The following is a 22,335-nucleotide window of genomic DNA, read 5'->3' as shown; positions in this document are numbered from 1 at the left end:
ACAGAAAAGCATTGCACATTTCAGCAGTTCATCAACTTCAGCAGTGGGTATTTCCCCTTCATAAAACACAGGAAGCTAATGCACCATTTCCAGGTTTTTATTTCAGACACAGATGCATCAGTGTGAATAATATTGGCACAAACACAACATTCAAAACCCGATATATTAAACAGAAATCACTTTTGCAGGTTATATTATTTCAGATATTTGTGCAACATCTTGTGAAAGGCACAGGAAGCTGACAACATCTCACACTTCCTGTTACTGTCACCCAGAGGGAGGGAGGGTCTGAAAGAGATCCTGTGATACCAGGATCTCTTAAAGGGACGTGTGATTTATGGTGTTTATATTAGGAGGTATTTCTCCAGTCAGTTAAAGAGGCTCGTGTTCTCGTCAGGATGTAGTGTCTCTAAAGGTGTTTAATGTTCAGACAGCTATTGATTTTTCACCCTGTCTGAAACCAGAGCCCAGTCTGCTCTGATTGATTGTGTTTTCACAGCTTTCCCCTCATCCTCTATCCATGTCTCTTTTTTGCAAAATCCTGCACTAATCTCTAAACCTCCTCATATTTGTATTGCAATTCTTATCTGGATGCATGTTCTTGACTGTTGCATGCATTTGTATTTCCTCCTGAGGTGCACTGGTACACTTTCAAATGACTTCCTACCTGGAGAAGTACTCAGCAATGAACCTTATTCTAAATCTTGACCCGGATCTCTGACGGTCCATTGATGAAACAGTGGTTTTACTTTCTTAACACAGGAGTTCCTGATCTTCTGCTGCCTCTATTGTTGAGTAAATTGGTACAGCCTGTGTCCCCAGAGCCCCACAATAACCAGCCAGATTGGAGGAATGAGGGTTTTTAAATCAAGGGGGTCCTTAAAGAGAGACTACAAAATACCTGCTGGTTTATTGGACGCTGGTCCTCCTGCTCGTCTTGTACGGTCTCAAATGTCTTGTACGACATTATGCTGTCTGTACTTGTCTCTATGGTCATTGTGTGTCTCTTTGTCATGTTGTGTTTGAGGGAAGTGTTGTAGTCAAGACCACCTGAACCGAGACAAGACCAGGACATTTCAAATTGGTCTCAAGGCCTCGACTGGTCTCGAGTAACACTTTTTGAGTGCAAGGTAAAGCTGGCTAAATCTGCGTCCAATTAACATCAATTAAGGAGAAGTACCTCATAGAAACACACTTCAAAACAATCCAATTAACCCTGTTCATACAGCACTCCAGTAGAGATTCCTCACATCAGGAGAGGGGCGTAGTGTCACAGAGGTGTGAAGTATAAATGTATTTGAGAACTTTAGATCCATCCCTTTAAACGCCGGGTTGAGCCTCCAGGAGAAGGAGAGTAAACAATAAAGTAAAGTGCCGTCACAGAGCTCGCAAATCCTCCCAAAACCACTTCTGCAAACATTTCAGGATCCATGAACATCTATCTTGTTTTCTATTGGTCTAAACTACTTCCTGTTGCATCCCATTTCCCCTCAGACCAGCCTTATAAACAAAGAGGAGCACAGAGAGGTGAATGCATGAGAAGCTACAGCACCAGATACACGCTCTGACATTTAGTCAAATGAACTTTTCCAAAACAATCTGCTCTTTGTGTCCCTGCAGGTTGAGATGTGTGTGAGCTCAGAGCTAAATAAGAGAAAGCCAGAGCTTAAACATTGGTAACAGATGCAGAAACAGCGATCAGGATTTACCTGAACAGTTCAGAGCATCGCAATTAATGCTCCTTCCAAAAGACCACGTGGAAATAATGTGATGTATATTATTTTGTACAACTCACTATTTATGTATCATTTGTTCTGGTGTAAGGTGACGCTTTCCATTTCCATTTCAATAATCCACCTTTTCTTGTATTTTGACCTCACCCTTTTCAAGTCAAAATGCACCCAACTCAACTCCTCTGATGAACACACCATTGAGTCAGGCTATTTCTCCAAAATAAATCCTGTTATTGCACACGGGACACCTAACCCAACCCCATACTCAACGTGATTTCTCTCGGCTGCACATGGTGTCTCTTCTCTTGAAGCTCATTATTTTGGCAAAAGCTGTTTTTTTAAAAATGTTTTATCAGCGCGAGAAAAGGATATGTGGACATGTCTACAGGAAGCAGATTGGGTCAGACTTCCCGTCAGTGTCGGTGGTTTGCAGAGAGGAACACGATGCTGTGCAAGAGCAGGGACACCTCTGAGTCTGCGGGGAATAAAGAGAAGAGAGGATTACCTTTTAGATCAGACACACATGAAGGAGACATACTTCAAACTGTAGGCAGAAATTTGGACAGAAAGTTTAAATTTAATCCAATTCTGTGCAGTAAATTCACTTAAGTTCCTCATTGGATGGGTTTGATGACTACAGATGCATTGTGGGTAATGTAGGCATTAGGTATAGATAAGGTAAAAGCATGCATGGAATAAAGAATGAGTCCAACATCATCTTAAACGACACGTGCTCATCTGGTGTTTGTGTTCATTCAAAGTGCTTTTTGCTGATTGGTTGTCTTTCAAACAGCTGATCAGGCGCTTCTTTTTTGTGTGTTCTGCCTTCAGTCTCCTGAGGAACTGAACCACAAAGCTTTCTTTCTATGATAGATATGCATACACTCAAACAGTCACAGAACTACGGAAATACAAGTGAAAGTGAAATACCTTTGAGGGAGGCGGACAGGTGAAGCCAGCGGGACAGCCACTCCCTGCACTGATGAACGCTCAGACTGCTGCTGTACAGACCCCGCAGGAAACAGGCCTGCACACACAGAGACAACATGAGGAAAAACATCCATAAATATAGAGTTACACATTAAACACACACAGATTTGGAAGGATGTTTGCACCATAGTAGCACAATATGGTGATTAAAAAGTGCCTAAACTTCGTCTATCTTCTTTTTCATTCAAATATTTTGTTTTTCTATGAAAGTGTGAATTTTAAGTATTTAGTTTGAGGCTCAAAATAAACCCAGTGCTGTTTGCGGCCTCTTCCTGGTAGCTGAGAGAGACGGACCTGTCGGAGCTCGGCCTCGCTCAGGTTCTGGACTCCGAGGCGGCTCAGAGCTCGGTCCAGCTGCAGCAGCTCTGACCCGTGACGCTGCAGCCGGCGAGACATCAGGAAGCTGGGGAGGCGAGGGGTGAGGAAGAGGAGCGGGGAGACCATTCTCTGAGGAAGGAACACAGGAAAGAGGTACATTTTACTGAAGTCACCAACAACACAGCGGGAAACACTCAGTTACAAAAGTCCTGCCATCATAATGTTACTTCATGCTTACAGTTTATTTAACCATTTCAAAATAAAAGCTTTAAGGTTTTCACAATAAAACTAAATACAATTCCATCATGAGCTCATTATCTGTAATGTAAGATAACCACTATAACTAAACAGCAGGCGGAAAGACATAGTCAGTCAGTGTGTCAGTCAGTCAGTAAGTCAGTCAAGTCAGTCAGTCAGTCAGTCAGTCAGTCAGTCAGTCAGTCAGTCAGTCAGTCAGTCAGTCAGTCAGTCAGTGTGTCAGTCAGTCAGTCAGTGTGTCAGTCAGTCAGTCAATGTGTCAGTCAGTCAGTCAGTGTGTCAGTCAGTCAGTCAGTGTGTCAGTCAGTCAGTCAGTCAGTCAGTCAGTGTGTCAGTCAGTCAGTCAGTCAGTGTGTCAGTCAGTCAGTCAGTCAGTCAGTCAGTCAGTCAGTCAGTCAGTCAGTCAGTCAGTCAGTCAGTCAGTGTGTCAGTCAGTCAGTCAGTCAGTCAGTCAGTCAGTCAGTCAGTCAGTCAGTCAGTCAGTAAGTCAGTGTGTCAGTCAGTCAGTCAGTGTGTCAGTCAGTCAGTCAGTGGTCAGTGGTCAGTCAGTCAGTCAGTGTGTCAGTCAGTCAGTCAGTCAGTCAGTCAGTCAGTCAGTGTGTCAGTCAGTCAGTCAGTCAGTCAGTCAGTGTGTCAGTCAGTCAGTCAGTCAGTCAGTCAGTCAGTCAGTCAGTCAGTCAGTTACTGACCATCTGCTTCGTGCTCATCCTCTTGATTCCCAGCGGGGGTCCGGAGAACAGACCTCGCACGGCCAAGATTTCCGACACCTGAGGAGTCACCCCGTTCTGCACCTGGAGACACAGAGACGCCGTTTATCCACTTATTGTTTTATTTCTAAATGCAAATATGAAGCAGGAAAATGGAGCGAAGTAAAAACAAGATCATGAGCAGAAGAGAAAGCAAGAAGTCCAATGATCCTGGAAACATGACAGCATGTGGGTGATGTAGGACAACTCCAGAGGCCCTTACTTTAATAAAATACATATATTATTCAGACCAATAACATCCAAAAAATAAAGCAAAACAAGCTTTTAAAAGGAGTCAAAAGAACTGAAGACCGGTTATTTTAAAAGTGATCAAACGTATAGCAACACTGCCGTCTAGAGGCTGAGTAATACATGTTCATCATTACACCTTCAAACTCACATTGAACAATGAACTCTAGTCTACACATCTAATGTTTCACTTAATTCAGTCTTTTTTAATTCCAGATTTATTTGTATTTAACATTTTAAGTTCTGGCAAATTTCTAGATTTTGTTCATTTAAAATATGATCTATAAACTAAACATCTGAAGTATAAAACCATTAGTGACCAGCCGTATTTTCATAACCAAAAGAATGTCCTACAGCACAGAACGATATTTCTGATAACGTGTTTAATTTACACCAATAACTTAAAAAAGAAATCACACAAAAATTTAAGAAAGGTGAAAAATAAAAATCCATTGGGAGAATTTGATCTAAGTTATTAATTGCACGTTTAAATAGCGATTCAATAATTACTGATGCCGTTATTTGATCGCTGTTAATACATTAAACCATTTGTAAAGGGGCAAGGAAAGTACAGCATTTAATAACTGAAGACGTATTCAGTTTTTGTATTATTTAAAATAAAGTTGTTGCACGTTTTGACTTTCATGTAATCGCATTAATTGTAAAAAGTACTTCATGTCAGGATAGAAAATGGATTTGTCTCTTGCCGGAGAATTCTGTGTGTCCTGGTGCACTCTTACTTTAACGCTGAGGTTCTGCAGGCGTTTCTGCAGCCCCCCCTCAGAGACCTGCAGGCTCTGCAGCTCGGAGAGGATGGGCTGGTGCTGCTGGACCCGCACGGAATGGTACACACCCCGAAACTCCAGCTGCTGCCGGGGGGTCCAGAAGTGAGGGATCAGGAGCTGCCGGGGGAAGAAATACCTGCAGGGACACGGGGGGGTATATATACGTTAACAGGGAGGTAGACCGTTGTGCAGGGTGATGAAGAGCAGGTTTTTGTTACAGTGACTCACATCAGGACAAACACCAGGTAGTTGGCAAAGGGAGGGATGGAGATCACCAGCAGAGGAACGGCCTTCACCACGTCTCTGCCGAACTGAGGAACAACAAAGAAGAAAGGAAGGCTGTTAAAAATAATAATGCCTATTCTGCTTTTGGGGTTTTTAGTGCATGTAAATGGTCTGCAGTTGGACTCCTTTGTTTACTTCTGGAACATAGTGACATAGTGATGGGACACTTGCGCTTCTATTGGCTAGCGCACCAACCCAATGTACGTGATAAGCTAAGAGGCGGGACATCTCAAAGCGGTAGACTTATTACAACAGAGGCCAGCTGACCAATCAGAGCAGACTGGGCTCTGGTTTCAGACAGAGGTGGAAAGAGGAGCTGCAGCACAGGCAGTCTGAGAAACATAAAGCGCTTTTTGAACGTTAGAGCATGGAGACATAATATTATAAATAATGGGACTGTATTTTATAAAGGACTCACCTGTCTGAGCTTCTCCATGTCCCTGTAGGGCAGGTCCTTGAACTGCAGCTTGTCAGAGTACATCCTCTGCTTTATCGTCTTCACCTCTTTACCGTCTCTGAACAGCAGCTTGAATCCTGGAACCATTCAACTAAAAAATCAGTTATGTTTACGTAAAAAAAAGAGAGCTAATGATGAGAAATATGTTCGGTGTTTCAGCCAATCAGAGACAAGATCTGTATCCGAGACCTGGAATATATTGTTGGAAAGGAGTGTGATACAGGACCTAAATGTGTACGAGAGTTGATCTCACCTTCCACAAACGTGTGATAGAGCTGGAAGAAGCGAGGAAATCGTGTTTTGAGGAAACTTTCATATTTGGAGTTCACCCTCTGGACGTATCGCCCGAGCCCCCGTCTGACTTTGGACGTGGAGTAGACTCTGCAGAGGGGGAGGAAAATGGATTAAATTAAAATAGTCTCTTTTTTTAATCTAATAACAGACAGACAATAAATACAATTTCACTTTTTTATGTTTGAAAGTCTAAAAATAGTCTGAATGTATATCTGAATGTATATCTGAATGTACATCTGAATGTACATCTGAATGTACATCTGAATGTACATCTGAATGTACATCTGAATGTACATCTGAATGTATATCTGAATGTACAGCTATTTGTTACAATTTCTCAGAATTCATTCATTATATTGTCTTTAATTTCTCATGGCCTTTATTTTCATTTCAGTTTTATTTTGTATATTCCATTTAAACATTGCTTAGTAATAAGCTATACAAATAACGTTTATAATTACTTTAAGGAATTGCAATTATATAGGCCTTCAACAACAATATATATGAACCTTTTTTACAGATGGTTTCCATTTATAAACTTACTTATTCTTCACTCGCGTCCATCAATATAATATTTACCAATAACAATGACGATAAACATTAAGAAATATGAGTTTAAATTATAAATACGAAAATCATGTGAAACTAATATCATTACTCCAAACAAAATAACGAACATTTATTAGAAAATCAACCGGAAATCATCTGTCAACAATTACATGCTAATGATCATCTGATATATTAAAACATCAGTCATTAAAAAGATAGTTTAAGGTGGACACAGTAAAGTACTGTTAAAAAAGGACATCTTATTTTACGTATTTTTATTAAAACGTTTTTGAAAGAAACCGGTTGAGGGTTTCCTGAAGTCAAGCTAGCTAAACTTAGCAAGAATTCAATTGCTAACAGAACAACGGGACAGATAGAGGACGAGAGAAGCTTAGATAGCTATGAACATACCTGTACTGACAGGGCAGGTAGGGAGAATAAAGTCCATTATTTATCCTGTTTGTCCTGAGGCAGCAGAACCGGGTCAAAGAGGACTCAGCAGCGCCATGTTGGATCACCGTAATGACGGGTACAAAGGGCAGGGACAGATGACGCTTCTTTACCGTAGTGACGGGTACAAAGGGCAGGGACAGATGAGCTTCTTTACCGTATGACGGGTACAAAGGGCAGGGACAGATGACGCTTCTTTACCGTAGTGACGGGTACAAAGGGCAGGGACAGATGACGCTTCTTTACCGTAGTGACGGGTACAAAGGGCAGGGACAGATGACGCTTCTTTACCGTAATGACGGGTACAAAGGGCAGGGACAGATGACGCTTCTTTACCGTAGTGACGGTACAAAGGGCAGGGAACAGTATCGCAAACGCTTCTTTACCGTAATGACGGTACAAAGGGCAGGGACAGATGACGCTTCTTTCCCGTAGTGACGGGTACAAAGGGCAGGGACAGATGACGCTTCTTTACTGTAATGACGGGTACAAAGGGCAGTGACAGATGACGCTTCTTTACCGTAGTGACGGGTACAAAGGGCAGGGACAGATGACGCTTCTTTACCGTAGTGACGGGTACAAAGGGCAGGGACAGATGACGCTTCTTTACCGTAGTGACGGGTACAAAGGGCAGGGACAGATGACGCTTCTTTGCCGTAACTGCGCTCATATACGGCAGAGGAAAAAGACATCCAGTTACCGTAATGACGCTCAATATCCATTCAAAAGCCAGCAAGCTACAGCAATGATACTGAATATACGGCTGGGGGAAAAGACGTCACCGTAATAACGCAAAAAGCCTCTAAATTACCGTAATGATGCAACAATCCAATTCAATTGCGTTTAACGTTTGTAGTTTTACTTTTATGCATGTAAAATAAATGTATTGATTAGAGAGCCACCGTTTATGATTGGTACACCAGGGGTATATAGACAAGATGTGCTTCAACCTACAACCTTGAAAACCTGTTTAAGTCTGTAAAATGTTTGTGACTTTATTGCCTTTTTATTCTGAGGGCATCCCACCGTTATGGAAGCCTGGCTATACCAGCCTACGTACTTCCACCCAATTTCATTTTGCTCCTGTGAGTGAGACTGGGCAAGAATTCATTACGTACGATTACTGGAACTCAGAATTCTATCGGTCCAATCAGCGAACAGGGGAGGGGTTGAGAGCGATTACGTCAAAGTTGGTGCCGAGTTTGTAGTCTAGTCTGTAGTTCTACAATGGCGACAGAGGAAGAGAGGTTACTAGCTATCCGCTCGGTTGTTTCAACTCTTGAAGGAATTCTCCCTTTTTTTCAAATAATTGTTTCGAGTTACGAATTGTCCCCTGAATCCTTATAGAACTGGTGTACTGATGTATCAGGTATAGATTTCACCAATAATCCTTTTCTGTTCATGTTTTGTTGTTTTCACCAGTTTTTGCATCACTTTCTCTTGGATGAGCTTTTATTTTGAAATTACGTGACCTCACTTCCTAGTGAGTTCGCGCCATTCCTGTCAGTCAGCGTTGCGCTCTCAGATGAGAGGTGAAGTTATACCAGTGCCTTGTCAATAATTTGTTAAAATGGGATGAAATGCTAGACAGAGTTGCAGTTTTTTTGTTGGCAAAGTTTCAACCACCGGAGAATTTTTGTTTTGAGAAGCCGGCGGAGTGGCCTGACTGGAAAAAACGATTTTCCCGCTACAGGACAGCTACTAAACTGGACAAGGAGGACGGTCCTGTTCAAGTGAGCACGCTGGTGTATGTGTAGCCGGTCTGGTCTGACACGTCAATTACTAACTCTGCGTTGTGTTGTGGGTGATGTGGAATAGATGAGGAGATATTCTGCCTTGCCAACCAAGATTTATTTTATCCAGGACTGTGTGGAGCACAATAACATCAGTACAGCAACTTCACTTGATATCGTTAACATGCACACCTCTCCTCAACGGAACCTGAAGCCGACTGAGGAAAGTAGCGCGAATCTACCGGAACTAACGATGTCTAGAGTCACAAAATAAAAGCATACTTATCAAAATAAAAGCTCCCCAAAATAAATATACACTAACAAGTATTTACAAAGAAAATATGAATAGAAATTGATTATTGGTGAAATATAAATATTATAAATGAATACATCGGTTACATATGCACTCGGCAAGGAAGCGGAGAACATAATGAGCTCTTTCACCTTTGAAGAGGGGGAAAGCGAAGACCAGTTTGATGTACCTTATTCACGAACGTGCCTGTTTCAACCAGAGAGTGCAGCATGTGGGCGAGCGCGCAGAGGCATTTATCCGCGCTCTCTACGAACTGTCTGAACACTGGGACTTCGGTGCAAAACGAGAGGAACACATCAGAGACAGGATCGTGGTAGGCATTTCGGACAAAGAAATGTCACAGAAGCTACAGCTCATCCCGAAACTCACTCTGGAGATGACGGTACAAGAGGTGCGGCAGTCCGAGGAGGTAAAAGCACAGGTTTACCAGCAGGGGGAGCGAGCTTGTGCCGTTCAGGAAGTTGCGCAGAAACAGACTAAAGAGTGGACCCCTGTTACATGCGGTGAAGGGGGAGCTGGACCGAATGGAGGCCAACGATATCATTGAGTCTGTGACAGAACCAACTGAATGGTGTGCACTGATGGTGCCGGTCCCAAAAAAGAATGGAAAGGCACGCATCTGTGTCGACTTAAAGAGACTAAATAAAGCTGTCAAAGAGAGAGGTTCATTCTGCCTACATCTGAAGAGATGATAGGCCAGTTGAGTGGGTCCACAGTTTTCTCATCTCTAGACGCAGCTTCAGGATTCTGGCAAATCCCTCTGGACAAGGATAGCCAGAGGCTAACTACCTTCATAACGCCTTATGGAAGGCACTGCTTCAAACGTCTCCCATTCGGGATCACCAGCGCCCCAGAAATCTTTCAAAGGAAAATGGTAGAGAGTGTCGAAGGGCTGCAGTGAGCTGCAGTCTATATGGATGACATCATTGTCTTTGGAAGGGACATGAGTGAACACAATGAGCGCCTGCAGAATGTAATGGAGCGTCTAGGCGTCAGCAGGCCTGAAGTTGAACACAGAGAAATGCATGCTGAGAAAGACTGAGTTACATTTCTTGGGCCAAGTGATCAACAAAGATGGGATACGACCGGATCCGGAGAAAGTGTCAGCGATCAATAAGCTCTCACGGCCTGGAAATATCCAAGAGCTAAGGAGAGCCCTTGGCAGGATAAACTACTTGGGGGAATATATTCCTGACCTCGCCACAGTGGGTCAACCACTGTATGAACGGCTAAGATCCACATCTATCTGGATTTGGGGTCTGATGCAGCAGGCGGCCTTCGGCAAAATCAAAGAGCATCTCACAACGTCACCTGCCTTGATGTGTATTATGATGCTAATAGGAGCACAGTAGTCTCAGCTGATGCTAGCAGCTATGGAGTTGGTGGGGTCCTGTTACAGCTCCATGGTAAAGACTGGAGACCTGTGGCATTCTGTTCAAGACGACTCAGTGATGCTGAAAAAAGGTACGCTCTAATAGAAAAAGAGTGCCTTGCATCGGTGTGGGCTTATGAGAGATTTGAGAATACCTCTATGGACTGCCTGCATTTAAACTGATTGCAGACCACAAACCCCTCATTCCACTGATGAACACTCGAGACCTGGACAACACACCTGTACCCTGCCAAAGACTCCTCATGCGGCTGATGAGGTTCAACTTTGAGGCTGAATACGCACCGGGAAAAACACTGGTTGTGGTTGACATGCTGTCCAGGAGCCCACAACAAAGAACGGCGCACAGCAAAGACAGCCACACAGATGTTGAGTGTTACGTTGCTGCTGTGATGAGCAGCATCCCGGCGTCACCGACGAAGATGGATGACATCCGAGCAGAGACAGCCGCTGATGAGCAACTCCAAATGATAATCAGGTACATTAAGAATGGGTGGCCTGAACACATAACACACACACAGCTGAGCTGTGCAACAGAGTATTTTCCTGTGAGAAATGAACTGTCTGTGCATGATGGGTTGGTACTTAGAGTGAGCAGGATAGTTATACCAGGGTCAGAGATCAGAAATGTTAGAGCGAATACATGATGGTCATCAAGGACTTAACAAATGCAGAATGAGAGCCAACACTTCAGTGTGGCGGCCTGGCAGAGCGTCACAAATCACACACAAAGTGCAGAACTGCATGTACGGTCGGGAGCATAGGAGAGCACACAACAGAGAACCTCTCCTGTCAACACCCCTCCCAGACAGGCCATGGAGAAAAATAGGCATAGATCTCTGTGAACATGAGAAGGAGAACTTTATTATCATAGCAGACTACTATTCCAGATACCTGGAGATACTCCACATGCCAACCACTACAAGTGCTCAGGTGACCTTAAAGCTGAAAGCTACTTTTGCCCGGTACGGAATACCAGAAGAGATTGTCAGTGACAACGGGCCACAGTTCAGCAGTGATGCTTTCAAATGCATTGCCCGTGAGATTGACTTTAAGCATGTGACCTCTAGCCCCTACAACCCACAGGGCAATAGACGTGCTGAACGTGCAGTGCAACAGCCAAAAATGTGATGCAAAAACCAGCTATGCCTGGAATCTACAGATTTACACAGGCAAAGCTGCGAGTGGCATCCCTGAGAAAAACCAAGGAAAACGTGTGGTCCTCGATATGAGTACTGGACTGCAGGGTCACAATATCACTATGACCTTGGACAAGAACTTCTCAGGAGGAAACTTACCATGGTGGGCACAGTGAAGAAAAATAAACCTGAGCTGCCTGCTGAAATCTTGCAGGTGAAGGACAGGACAGCACTTTCCACAAAGTTTGCTTTTACAGACAAAACCACTGTTGTCTCATATTGTCCAAAAAAAAACCGGAATGTGATACTTATGTCTGCTCTTCACAAAGATGCAGCTGTGTCATCAAGAAGTGACATAAAGCCCACAATTATCCTCGACTATAACAAAAACAAAGGAGGAGTGGACAACCTGGACAAGCTGACTGCCACCTACACTTGCCAGTGAATGACCAGGAGATGGCCAATGGTTGTGTTTTACAACATCCTTGATGTGTCTGCATGTAATGCATTTGTGTTGTGGACCCACATCCACCAAGGATGGAACTCAACCAAAAAAAAACAAGCTGAGAATGTTTCTTGAGGAGCTGGGAAATTCCCTTGTCAAGCCACACATTGAGCGAAGGTAACGGGTGCCCCGAGACCCAGATGCTGCAACCTTGGTCAGACAGCTGCAGCGCTCACCTAGAACTCCGTCCACGCCAGCATCCTCCTCAGACAGCCCTGCCTCAACATCATCCACAACAGCCACAACCACAACCCCACTCAGGCCACCTGACTCTAAAAGAAAGAGGTGTCAGGTCTGCCCAAGCAGTAAGGACAGAAAGACAAATGTATTGTGCTTCAACTGCAACAAATATCTCTGCAAAGAACACACTAAAAGTGTCACTTTTTGCCACACATGCATCTAAACACACACACACATACACATGCATGTTCTTGCACACAGAGGCTTTTACTCTGATTTTGTTTTTTATTAGTGTTGGAACTAGTAATTGATTTCTATTGGTTTGATTTGCTTGATTGGTTGTTGTTTGTTCATTTTGTGTTTGTACTAAAGTTCTATTGCTGAAAAAAGAGACTTTTTTGCCTTTTTCTTGAAGTAAATATATATGGGTTGAAACGGACCCGTAACACCATAGATGTTACTATAGTTAATAATATTGAAATAAATAAACTCATTTATTTAAGAGATGTGTTCTAAATCCCCTCAGTAATAGTCAGGTGACATAACAACCTTTTATTTATTTAGGATTCTCTTGAGGTTCATTTTACTTTTTTTTTTTTTTATTGAAATCGAGGGGTATACTGTCAAAACAAGGCCCAGGGGCCCACACCAAACATATTAAAACCAATATTTTTATGGATAAGGAAGCCTAACAAGGTAACCAAGAGATTAGAAACAAATTGGAAGATCATTGTTTTTAGTGTATTTTACAAATGAATTAAAACACGGGTCAAAACCGACCCGTTAACATAAGAGATGGTAACAGGGAACTAACGCAAGACGAAGGTTAAGGGGTTTTCTGGTTCGCTTGGTGATGTCATCTATGTCATGAGACCCCACCACCACCGCTTTAGTCACTCCCGGGATCTGAACAGTGCCGCGTGGAACATCTCCAAACAGAAAGGTATTATTTTTTACTTGATTTTACACGTATTAACTGATGTTGAGCGGATGTCGCAGTTTTAAACATGGGATTATTTGCTTTTATTCTAAATTTTGACTTTGGCTAGCAAACTGAGCTAATAGGTAACTCACGCATGCGCAGTTTCGCTGGAAAGTTTGACATTTATTTTTAGTTAAAGATGAGTTAGCTATTAGCTCAGTCTCAGTGTAGGAATGCGGCCATCAAGTCCTGCTTACTAAACAGGCCTGCTCTGTGTTCTTCTGTTCCAACTGGCGAATGTGTTAGGCCCAAGTCTGCATACTACACACATCTAACAGCAGTCTAAGCTAATGCTAGCTAACGTTAGCCTACACGAGCGAATGTTAGCTAACGTTAGCTAGCACGTCAAACAGGGCTAGTCAATCTTTCAACGGCTCCGGGGCTAGTAAATCAGCATATAGGATACAGATAGCGTGACCAGGTAGGGTGGCCAGACGTCCGGCTTTAGGCCGCCCTAGATACAGATACTGAACTATAAAATAGCAAGGTGAGCAGGAAGACTCCAGCAGAGGACCCCCCCTTGGCTCATTAACAATTTGAGAAAGGCCAATAAGCGTTCTTGTCTGTGCTCGTGTTCTTGTGAAACGTCGTCTCTTGCTGCCCAAGTACCAAGTTCGCTTTCACCAAGAACGGATAAAGTTCCCGGATGTGTTCCCGGAAATGTTCTCGACACGCCCATTTTACAAGGATGCATCGGATGCTAACTTGTGTTAACTCGGCAGCAAATATATCCCAGCATTCATTTCGGCATTCAAGTGAGGAGCGTAAAATTACTCGACGCCATTGAACAACGGTACGTTTTTACTATTTTCGTATGCTATTTCATCACTACAAATTCACTTTAAGGCGAGAAATCAAGGGTTTAGATGTCAAATATTAGTAGTTTTACGAAAATCGATGGCGAATTCAAAATCTGCTAAATGTTTTTGGAGTTGAGAAGCTCCACAAACGCTTGAGGAGGTAGCTGGGTTGCCAGTCGGCCTGTCACGCTCACAGACCGCTTAACAGACCCGTCTTTCCCCGCTATCACACAGAATAAAAAGTACAATGGCAGACGAACAGCAGGCGCACAGCTGTAAGATATTTTTAATTTTCGTACCGCTATTATTTTGTCTATACATACTGAGCAGTGTTGTAACGTATTTATCAATTAATCATTAATCAAGGGACATCTGAGGAAACCAGGGGGCCCATTGAATGGCGGGCCGCCAATGAGAAATTTACTAAGTTAAATAAACAGAAGCAGTATGAAAGGAGACAAGTACACAAGTCCGTTCTTTGCATTCTTGGTATTGAGAAACGCCTCATGACTTTAAGATGCTCCTTCCGGTCGGAGGTGGAGTCTTCGGAGGTTGGTTGCTGGCAGGCAGAGGTTGCACTGCAGTTATTTTTGGTTCTCCCTTCTCTTTCTTTAATGCTGTGTGAATTTACGAGATAGAAACGCATTCCTGACCTGGCTCTGTTGTGCTGGCTCCAGCTCTACCTAGCTGCTCCTCTTCAGACTCCATTGTAGGAAACTGGTCACGCAGTTCAGATGGCTCATTTTCACTCGTTTTCATGTTGGGGCTTCTGGGAAATGCATCAAGTTGCCTTAATTTATTGAAAGTGAGTAAAGTCGTGAAACAGAGAAGCACCGTAATGTAATCCATAGGTTTCAACAATTTGAATGTATTCTGAATACCATCTATTGTAACTGAGGGAGTCCAGTTACTCATAATTCTAAATACGTAACGCCGGTACATGTATTCCGTTACTCTGCAACACTGTACCTGTACATTTCCCCACTGCAGGACTCTTAAACTCAACGGTTTTAGGGAGTATGGAGTAGGGCTGAACGATTTTTGGAAAATAATGCAATTGCGATTCAATATGCGATTTTTTTTTTCAAGGTCCTCTTCTCATGTATTTTTCAACAAACACAAGCAATAAATCAATCGTGAACCTCGTGAGGTAGCAACAGTAGCGAGGCCCGTTCTGCACAGTACCTGACGTTGCGCAGCATCTTCCTTTTTAAAGCCAAAATAATTCCACACAACTGACGTGCCGCCCCTCTGTGGTACCAAACTTCCAGCCGTGCACTCTTCTGACGTGCCTGAGGCCATTGTGCAACAGGTTCAAGTCAGCGTTGACTTCTTTCCCTGCCTGCTCGGCTTTGCTCGGCTCGCTCGCATGTCACGTGCCCAGTCAAATCGCAGCCTTTGCGGTTGGAAAATCTCGTTTTGTCATATCGTGATATTATCGCAAATGAAATATAAAGTCTGTTGCTAAATGTATTCACAATCTACAATTAATTGATGGGTATATTGTTAATGGTCTAATTAAACACAAGGTAAGGCACCGAAAAATGTACCTTCATGCCAAACAGTACACAAACTACTCCCACTTACTAAACTGCTAAAAAATGCATCAAAGTCCGTGATAAATTACAAAAAACCCTCAAAGATGTGTCAGTATTGACCATGCTCTGTTAGGTGCCTGTAAATATAGGTGATGTGAAAACGGAAGGAATCGTATAAGCCTAAAAATATCATGGTGTGTAACGAAAGGAACACTGGCTCTGGATCGATGTAAATGAGCTCTAAAAGCTGAAGTTTACCATACATACTGATGAAACACAATATGATCCGGTCTCATTTAGCATTGAAGTCTTGCTTACAACCAAGCGTGCTCAAGTGTGTTTCTGTGCTCCACAAATCAAGTAAACCCCCTGCAGGCAACCAGGTAATTGTGGTTAATTTGGAACACCTGTGGATCAGAGCCCTGGTCTGATTGGTGGTCATGTTCCTGCATTTTTAAAAAGCTGTATGTATATCCAGAAACCCGCCAGTGCGTCCGGAAACCCGTCAGTGCATCCGGAAACCCGTCTGTGTATCCGGAAACCCGTCTGTGTATCCAGAAACCCTGCTGTGTATGCAGAAACCCGTCAGTGCGTCCGGAAACCCGTCAGTGCGTCCGGAAACCCGTCAGTGCATCCGGAAACCCGTCAGTGCATCCGGAAACCCGTCAGTGCATCCACAAACCCGTCAGTGTCCCAGTTTCCCCAGCTGCTGTTCAGTGAATCTCGGCTAGAGATGGCGAACATCAGCTATGGATCCATGAGCGGTGCCTGCAGGACGGCTGCTGCTGGGAGGGCGGAGTCGGACACGGAAAGAAGTAAAACTAAACCTGTTTTTATTCTCCTAATTCACCTTCTGCTTTAGTAACGTGCATTCATTACTTCTGCTCTGGCTTTAAAGGTAAACGTGGAAATCTGAATCCGGATGCCCTCCAGCAGTGTCCCTTCGATAAGAACCACCTGATCCGGGTCTGCCGCTTCCCGTACCATCTGATAAAGTGCAGGAAGGTGAGTCTCAGCAGCAGGTTATATATTTACATTAAAGTACAGCATAGGGATTTATTATCTGTATTAAAGACTGGCAATACGGCTTAAACCTTCTATTTTCATATCTCTAACAATATGAAGAGTCTTTCTGGTGTTTAGATTCATAGTTCTGTTCGATACACCATTATTCTTCTAGGACTCTTAAATGCATATGCAGATTTCACTGTTCTCGTTGCATTAAAAGCACATTTCTTTTAGAGAATAAGCAAATATAACATAAAGCAGGGGTTTTTAACTAAAGTTCAACGAGGTCCAGTTAGAGAAAATGTCCTCAAGCAAAGGTCCGGAACATCAAAATGTCTAACTGGTTCTGAATGAGTGTGATATACATCAGCTGTGACCGAGCAGCTGTATCAACAACTGCATGGAATCAACAACTGACTGTCATCAAACAAACAAAGGACAGCTCAACAACAACAACATGTCCCTGGAACTACAGATACAGAACCATACTGTAGATATTTTAGTGTTCCACTCGGACTGCGTTTAGAATCAGAGAGAGAGAAATCATTAGCTTTTGGAAATGTGCATCCTAAAAGAGCTGAATGTAGAGAGCACATAAAGAGCAGCAGCTGGAGTTTCCCTTTCTGTGTGTTAGACATCTGAACAGTTTCAGCCAGGTATAAAACAGCTCAGTCCGAACACATCAGAACCATCAGAACATCTGAACAGTTTTAAGGTCTGTCTTTCTGTCCCTCAGATATTCCACTCCCTCACTGACTGTCTTTAGTTCAGAGGACTGAGCTCCAGCCTGTCCCCACCATTTTACTGCTAACTTGTCTCTCCCTTCACTCTCCCCTCACTCTTCTCTCCCCCTTTTCTCTCTCTCTCCCCCGCTAACTTGTCTCTTCTTCTTGTGTTTATCTCCCTATATCGCTCACTTGTCTCTTTCGCCCCCTGTTGGCACCCGTCAAAATGAAAATCCCTTATTAATGTATTGATTATAGGTCGGCGTCAGGGTCCGGACCAGGACTGCGGTCCGCCTGTTGGTGAACTATGATATAAAGCAAAGAGTTCCTGCAACACACAGCTGACAGAACAATAACGAAACCCCAGATGCAACAACTCAGATGGATCGTAGACGTTTTAAACTCCGATCCCCTTCTAGGGTTTGGTCTAGCGTCACTTGGGTGACCTAAACTGGAAGAAGCTGAAACATTGGTTACCTTTGCTAAATCTCAGCAATGCATCATCTATCTTTTAACACATGTGGCATTACAGGTCATTGTTAAATCTAACCTGCCTTAAAATTGAAACCCTGATTAAACAGACTCCTAATTAACCAACAACAGAGCTTTAACAGTGTGACAGTAAAACCTTTGAGAAAAACACATTATGCATCGTGTTGTGCCTCAGTTTTAGGAAACTGGAATCGCTGCCTCTGAAGCATGATCCCAAAATGTAGCTGTAGGATTTCTTTCTTTGGTTCTTGGATAATTGAGACTCAAAGCTTTGGATGTAAGAAGTAAACACATCTGTTGTTGTCTCTGGTCTCTGGCGGCTGTAGAATCACCCAGAGTTGGCAGACAAGTTGAAGACTTGTCCGTTCAACGCTCGCCACCTGCTGCCTCAAAGCGAGCTGATGTTCCACACGGAGAACTGCGAGGACCGGATCTCCGTGGACAATGAAAACTGTGAGAGCATCACCGTTTAATATTTCCTCTTCTTCACCTGCAGACTCAGCATGAGTTCCCGTTTCTGTGCTCTGTCTTACAGGCGGGAGCACCGACAGACTCCATAACCCGCAGGTTCCCGTCAGCACCTGGGTCAACCCTGACATGTCTGAGGACTGGGACGACGGTAATATTAATGATGCTTTGAGTTCTTCTTAAATCTGATGAGTGTTTTCTAAGTAACACTCATTAGGTGTACATATTCAATGCACAGAATCTGAAGCAGTCGTCTCCTCCTGTCTCACACTTTGAACATACATTGGGGAGAACAAGTATTTAGTCAGCCACCAATTGTGCAAGTTCTCCCATTTAAAAAGATGAGAGAGGCCTGTCATTTTTATCATAGGTATACCTCAACTGTGAGAGACAGAATGAGAAAACAAATCCAGAAAATCACACTGTATGATTTTTAAATAATGTATTTGCATTTTATTGCATCACACAAGTATTTGATCACCTATCAACCAGTAAGAATTCCGGCTCACACAGACCTGTTAGTGTTTCTTTAAGAAGCCCTCCTGTTCTCCACTCATTACCTGTATTAACTGCACCTGTTTGAACTCCTTACCTGTATAAAAGAGACCTGTCCACACACTCACTCAAACAGACTCCAACCTCTCCACAATGGCCAAGACCAGAGAGCTGTGTAAGGACATCAGGGATAAAATTGTAGACCTGCACACGGCTGGGATGGGCTACAGGACAATAGGCAAGCAGCTCGGTGAGAAGGCAACAACTGTTGGCGCAATTATTAGAAAATGGAAGAAGTTCAAGATGACGGCCAATCTCCGTCAGTCTGGGGCTCCATGCAAGATCTCACCTCGTGGGGCATCAATGATCATGAGGAAGGTGAGGGACCAGCCCAGAACTACACGGCAGGTCCTGGTCAATGACCTGAACAGAGCTGGGACCACAGTCTCAAAGAAAACCATCAGTAACACACTACGCCGTCATGGATTAAAATCCTGCAGCGCACACAAGGTCCCCCTGCTCAAGCCAGCGCATGTCCTGGCCCGTCTGTAGTTTGCCAATGACCATCTGGATGATCCAGAGGAGGAATGGGAGAAGGTCATGTGGTCTGATGAGACAAAAATATAGCTTTTTGGTCTAAACTCCACTCGCCGTGTTTGGAGGAAGAACAAGGATGAGTACAACCCCAAGAACAGCATCCCAACCGTGAAGCATGGAGGTGGACACATCATTCTTTGGGGATGCTTTTCTGCAAAGGGGACAGGATGACTGCACCGTATTGAGGGGAGGATGGATGGGGCCATGTATCGTGAGATCTTGGCCAACAACCTCCTTCCCTCAGTAAGAGCATTGAAGATGGGTCGTGGCTGGGTCTTCCAGCATGACAACGACCCGAAACACACAGCCAGGGCAACTAAGGAGTGGCTCCGTAAGAAGCATCTCAAGGTCCTGGAGTGGCCTAGCCAGTCTCCAGACCTGAACCCAATAGAAAATCTTTGGAGGGAGCTGAAAGTCCGTATTGCCCAGCGACAGCCCCGAAACCTGAAGGATCTGGAGAAGATCTGTATGGAGGAGTGAGCCAAAATCCCTGCTGCAGTGTGTGCAAACCTGGCCAAGAACTACAGGAAACGTCTGCTCTCTGTAATTGCAAACAAAGGTTTCTGTACCAAATATTAAGCTGTGTTTTTCTGATGTATGAAATACTTCTGTCATGCAGTAAAATGCAAATTAATTACTTAAAAATCATACAGTGTGATTTTCTGGATTGTTGTTTTAGATTCCGTCTCTCACAGTTGAACAGTACCTATGATAAAGTTACAGACCTCTGCATGCTTTGTAAGTGGGAGAACCTGCCAAATCGGCAGTGTATCAAATACTTGTTCTCCCCACTGTATGTCTTTGAAGGTGACAGTTTGTTTTATTTTGCAGAGGCCGATGATGCAGCACCTGCGTTCGTGTGGGGGGTGAACACCGTGGGGGATCCCCAGTAAGTGCTGCACAGCTTCCCGTATTGACCCTTGGTAACGTCAACATGCACTGAAAAAGAGACGTTGGCATTAATTAAACAAGTGAAACTGAAGATGTTCTTCCACATTTTCTACTCCTAATTCACCTTCTCTTTTAGTAAAGGTGTTGGTTCCTTCTCTGACTTTAAAGATGTAATGGGAAACTTCGAGATGCTCAAAACATTGGATATAGATTTTTAGGAATTTCTTTCCTGACGCTGTCAAAGGTCAACAATCGTCTATTTTGAAATGTAATTTACCAAATCCTTTGTAGGTAATGTAGCACAGGGCCTGATGGTGGCATTCTAGAAGAACTCTTTAATCTAAACTGTGGGAACCTTGGTGGTCCAGACCCATATATCAAAAAGTGTGTTTGAGCTTTAGCATTACTGCAGTAGAGCTTGTTCTCGGGGACGTGCTTCCGAAGCACAGATTTCTTCCACATTTTCAACCGCTTTTGTTTGCAAGTTCATTTAAAATTGTTGAATTTCCAAACAAGGAACAAAAGCGCTCAAATGTGGAAATCTTCACTTTTTGGAAGCACGATGTCCAAGATTCAGGAATTAAAATTGACGATTTTGCCGAAGTTATTTTTTTTGAAGCTTTGGATGTAATAAATCTGTAGCAGCTGCAGCTCTTTTTTCTGTCTTTACTTATTTTATTTAAATGTATTTTGTGTTTCTCTGCAGCCTGGAGCTGAGCCTGAGCAATTGCCTGGGTCAGAGCTCCCGGACTCCCAACATACTGCCCTGGTCCGGACCGTGAACCATGACGCGTGCTTGTATAAGCAAAATGAAAACGTAGTTACAGGCGTTTATATTAAAGCATGCATATATTTCTTTTTAAATTATTTCTTAGCATTTCCTTAACACGTTCAAGTTTTAAATCGGCACTACTTTTAGATTTTACTTTTTTAATTTCGACTCTGGAACCTCTGATTTAACTTTTTGGGTTTCAGTGTTTTGTGTGCCTGTTCTATTAAAGGGTGTTTTTTTCACTTTGTGTGTGCTTATTTATTAACAGGTCTGAACTAAAACGTGAAATAAAATACGTAAAAAATGAAGAGAAATATAGAAAATAATAAATACATCAGAACAAGACGCAAGAACCTTTTTCCCCGAGGGCCACATACTGAACAACGTACGGCAGAGCTGGGCCCCTGACGGAGGTGAATATCGCCTCTTAAGTTCAGTTATAAGTTAGCAACACAAATCAAATGTAGGGGAATAATGTGCAGCACTGGAAAACGCTTTAAGAAAGAACAGCCTACATTCCGTCTGTCTTCAGGGTTCATTTATTCTGCTGCAGCTCATCCCTTAGAACAGGAGCCTCAGAGTGCTGATAATCAGAGGAGACATGAAGGTCACATCTCAAGCTGGTTAAAGAAATAAGTTGTTGGTTTTTTATCAACTAAGGGTTGTTAGAAATTGAGAATTGGGGTTATTAACACATGAATACAGCGCTGTAATATCTGCTAACCCCCCCCCCCCCGTATATGTAAACATGTTATGCCACTGGGTGGCAGCACTCATCAACTCCAACCCTGAAAACCTCTGTTCCTCTGAAAGTTCATTATATTTAAATAAGTTCAACTGAACAACAGCGGGTAGGTTTTCAGGCTTTCGAAAAGTGCATTGAAAATCTTACTTCCGTATGGTCAGACAAATATAGATAAATAAAGCAAGTCAAGGAAAGAAAAATAGAATGGAAAAGGAAGAAACTTAGAGAATATGACCTAGAAACTAATATGGAATTGATGAAAAATACCGAAATACCATTACAAACATGTAAAGGACAAATAAATGGAATTATAGATTTTATGGGACAAACTATGGAACAGGAATGTGTAAAAGAAACATGAACTTTATGCACTTATGGGCGGTGCTTGGGGACTACCTTGGCGTCCCGGAGCAAGGCACCGTTCCCTACGCTGCTCCCTGGGCGCCGC

General features: G+C 43.2%; 2 protein-coding genes across 3 annotated transcripts; one reads left to right on the top strand and one right to left on the bottom strand.

Moving 5' to 3' along the window:
- Nucleotides 1-81: 81 nt before the first annotated feature.
- letmd1 (LETM1 domain containing 1) lies at nucleotides 82-7,178 on the bottom strand. The gene is made up of 9 exons (XM_063881449.1): nucleotides 7,076-7,178; nucleotides 6,075-6,202; nucleotides 5,783-5,898; nucleotides 5,308-5,390; nucleotides 5,035-5,215; nucleotides 3,989-4,090; nucleotides 3,018-3,170; nucleotides 2,664-2,760; nucleotides 82-2,208 (listed from the first exon to the last, which is right to left on the bottom strand). The coding sequence occupies exons 3-9, from the start codon at nucleotides 5,843-5,845 to the stop codon at nucleotides 2,147-2,149; spliced, it is 741 nt and encodes a 246-aa protein (XP_063737519.1). The 5' UTR covers nucleotides 5,846-5,898; nucleotides 6,075-6,202; nucleotides 7,076-7,178; the 3' UTR covers nucleotides 82-2,146.
- Nucleotides 7,179-13,227: 6,049 nt separating this feature from the next.
- Nucleotides 13,228-21,384, top strand: zgc:56699 (uncharacterized protein LOC405758 homolog). 2 transcript variants are annotated; one of them, XM_063890188.1, is made up of 7 exons: nucleotides 13,228-13,317; nucleotides 16,173-16,509; nucleotides 16,593-16,699; nucleotides 18,246-18,372; nucleotides 18,455-18,538; nucleotides 20,311-20,368; nucleotides 21,077-21,384. In XM_063890188.1, the coding sequence occupies exons 2-7, from the start codon at nucleotides 16,428-16,430 to the stop codon at nucleotides 21,150-21,152; spliced, it is 534 nt and encodes a 177-aa protein (XP_063746258.1). In that variant the 5' UTR covers nucleotides 13,228-13,317; nucleotides 16,173-16,427; the 3' UTR covers nucleotides 21,153-21,384. The 2 variants fall into 2 exon arrangements, with proteins under 2 accessions (XP_063746258.1, XP_063746249.1); XM_063890179.1 differs by lacking the exon at nucleotides 13,228-13,317 and adding an exon at nucleotides 14,031-14,149.
- The last annotated feature ends 951 nt before the right edge of the window (nucleotides 21,385-22,335 follow it).

The sequence above is a fragment of the Eleginops maclovinus genome, chromosome 1 (genome assembly GCF_036324505.1).
Source record: "Eleginops maclovinus isolate JMC-PN-2008 ecotype Puerto Natales chromosome 1, JC_Emac_rtc_rv5, whole genome shotgun sequence".
In the NCBI taxonomy this organism is placed as follows: domain Eukaryota; kingdom Metazoa; phylum Chordata; class Actinopteri; order Perciformes; family Eleginopidae; genus Eleginops; species Eleginops maclovinus.
Note: the sequence above shows the minus strand (reverse complement) of the source record. Positions and strands in the feature narration are given on the sequence as shown.

Excerpts from the sequence above, each read along its gene's own strand:
- letmd1 (XM_063881449.1), bottom strand. The coding sequence starts at position 5,845 with ATGTACTCTGACAAGCTGCAGTTCAAGGACCTGCCCTACAGGGACATG. Across the intron at positions 5,391-5,782 it reads ACATGGAGAAGCTCAGACAG|TTCGGCAGAGACGTGGTGAA; the intron begins GTGAGTCCTTTA and ends GTTGTTCCTCAG. Across the intron at positions 2,209-2,663 it reads CCTGTCCGCCTCCCTCAAAG|ACTCAGAGGTGTCCCTGCTC; the intron begins GTATTTCACTTT and ends TATTCCCCGCAG.
- zgc:56699 (XM_063890188.1), top strand. The coding sequence starts at position 16,428 with ATGGCGAACATCAGCTATGGATCCATGAGCGGTGCCTGCAGGACGGCT. Across the intron at positions 16,700-18,245 it reads ATCTGATAAAGTGCAGGAAG|AATCACCCAGAGTTGGCAGA; the intron begins GTGAGTCTCAGC and ends TGGCGGCTGTAG. Across the intron at positions 18,373-18,454 it reads CTCCGTGGACAATGAAAACT|GCGGGAGCACCGACAGACTC; the intron begins GTGAGAGCATCA and ends TCTGTCTTACAG.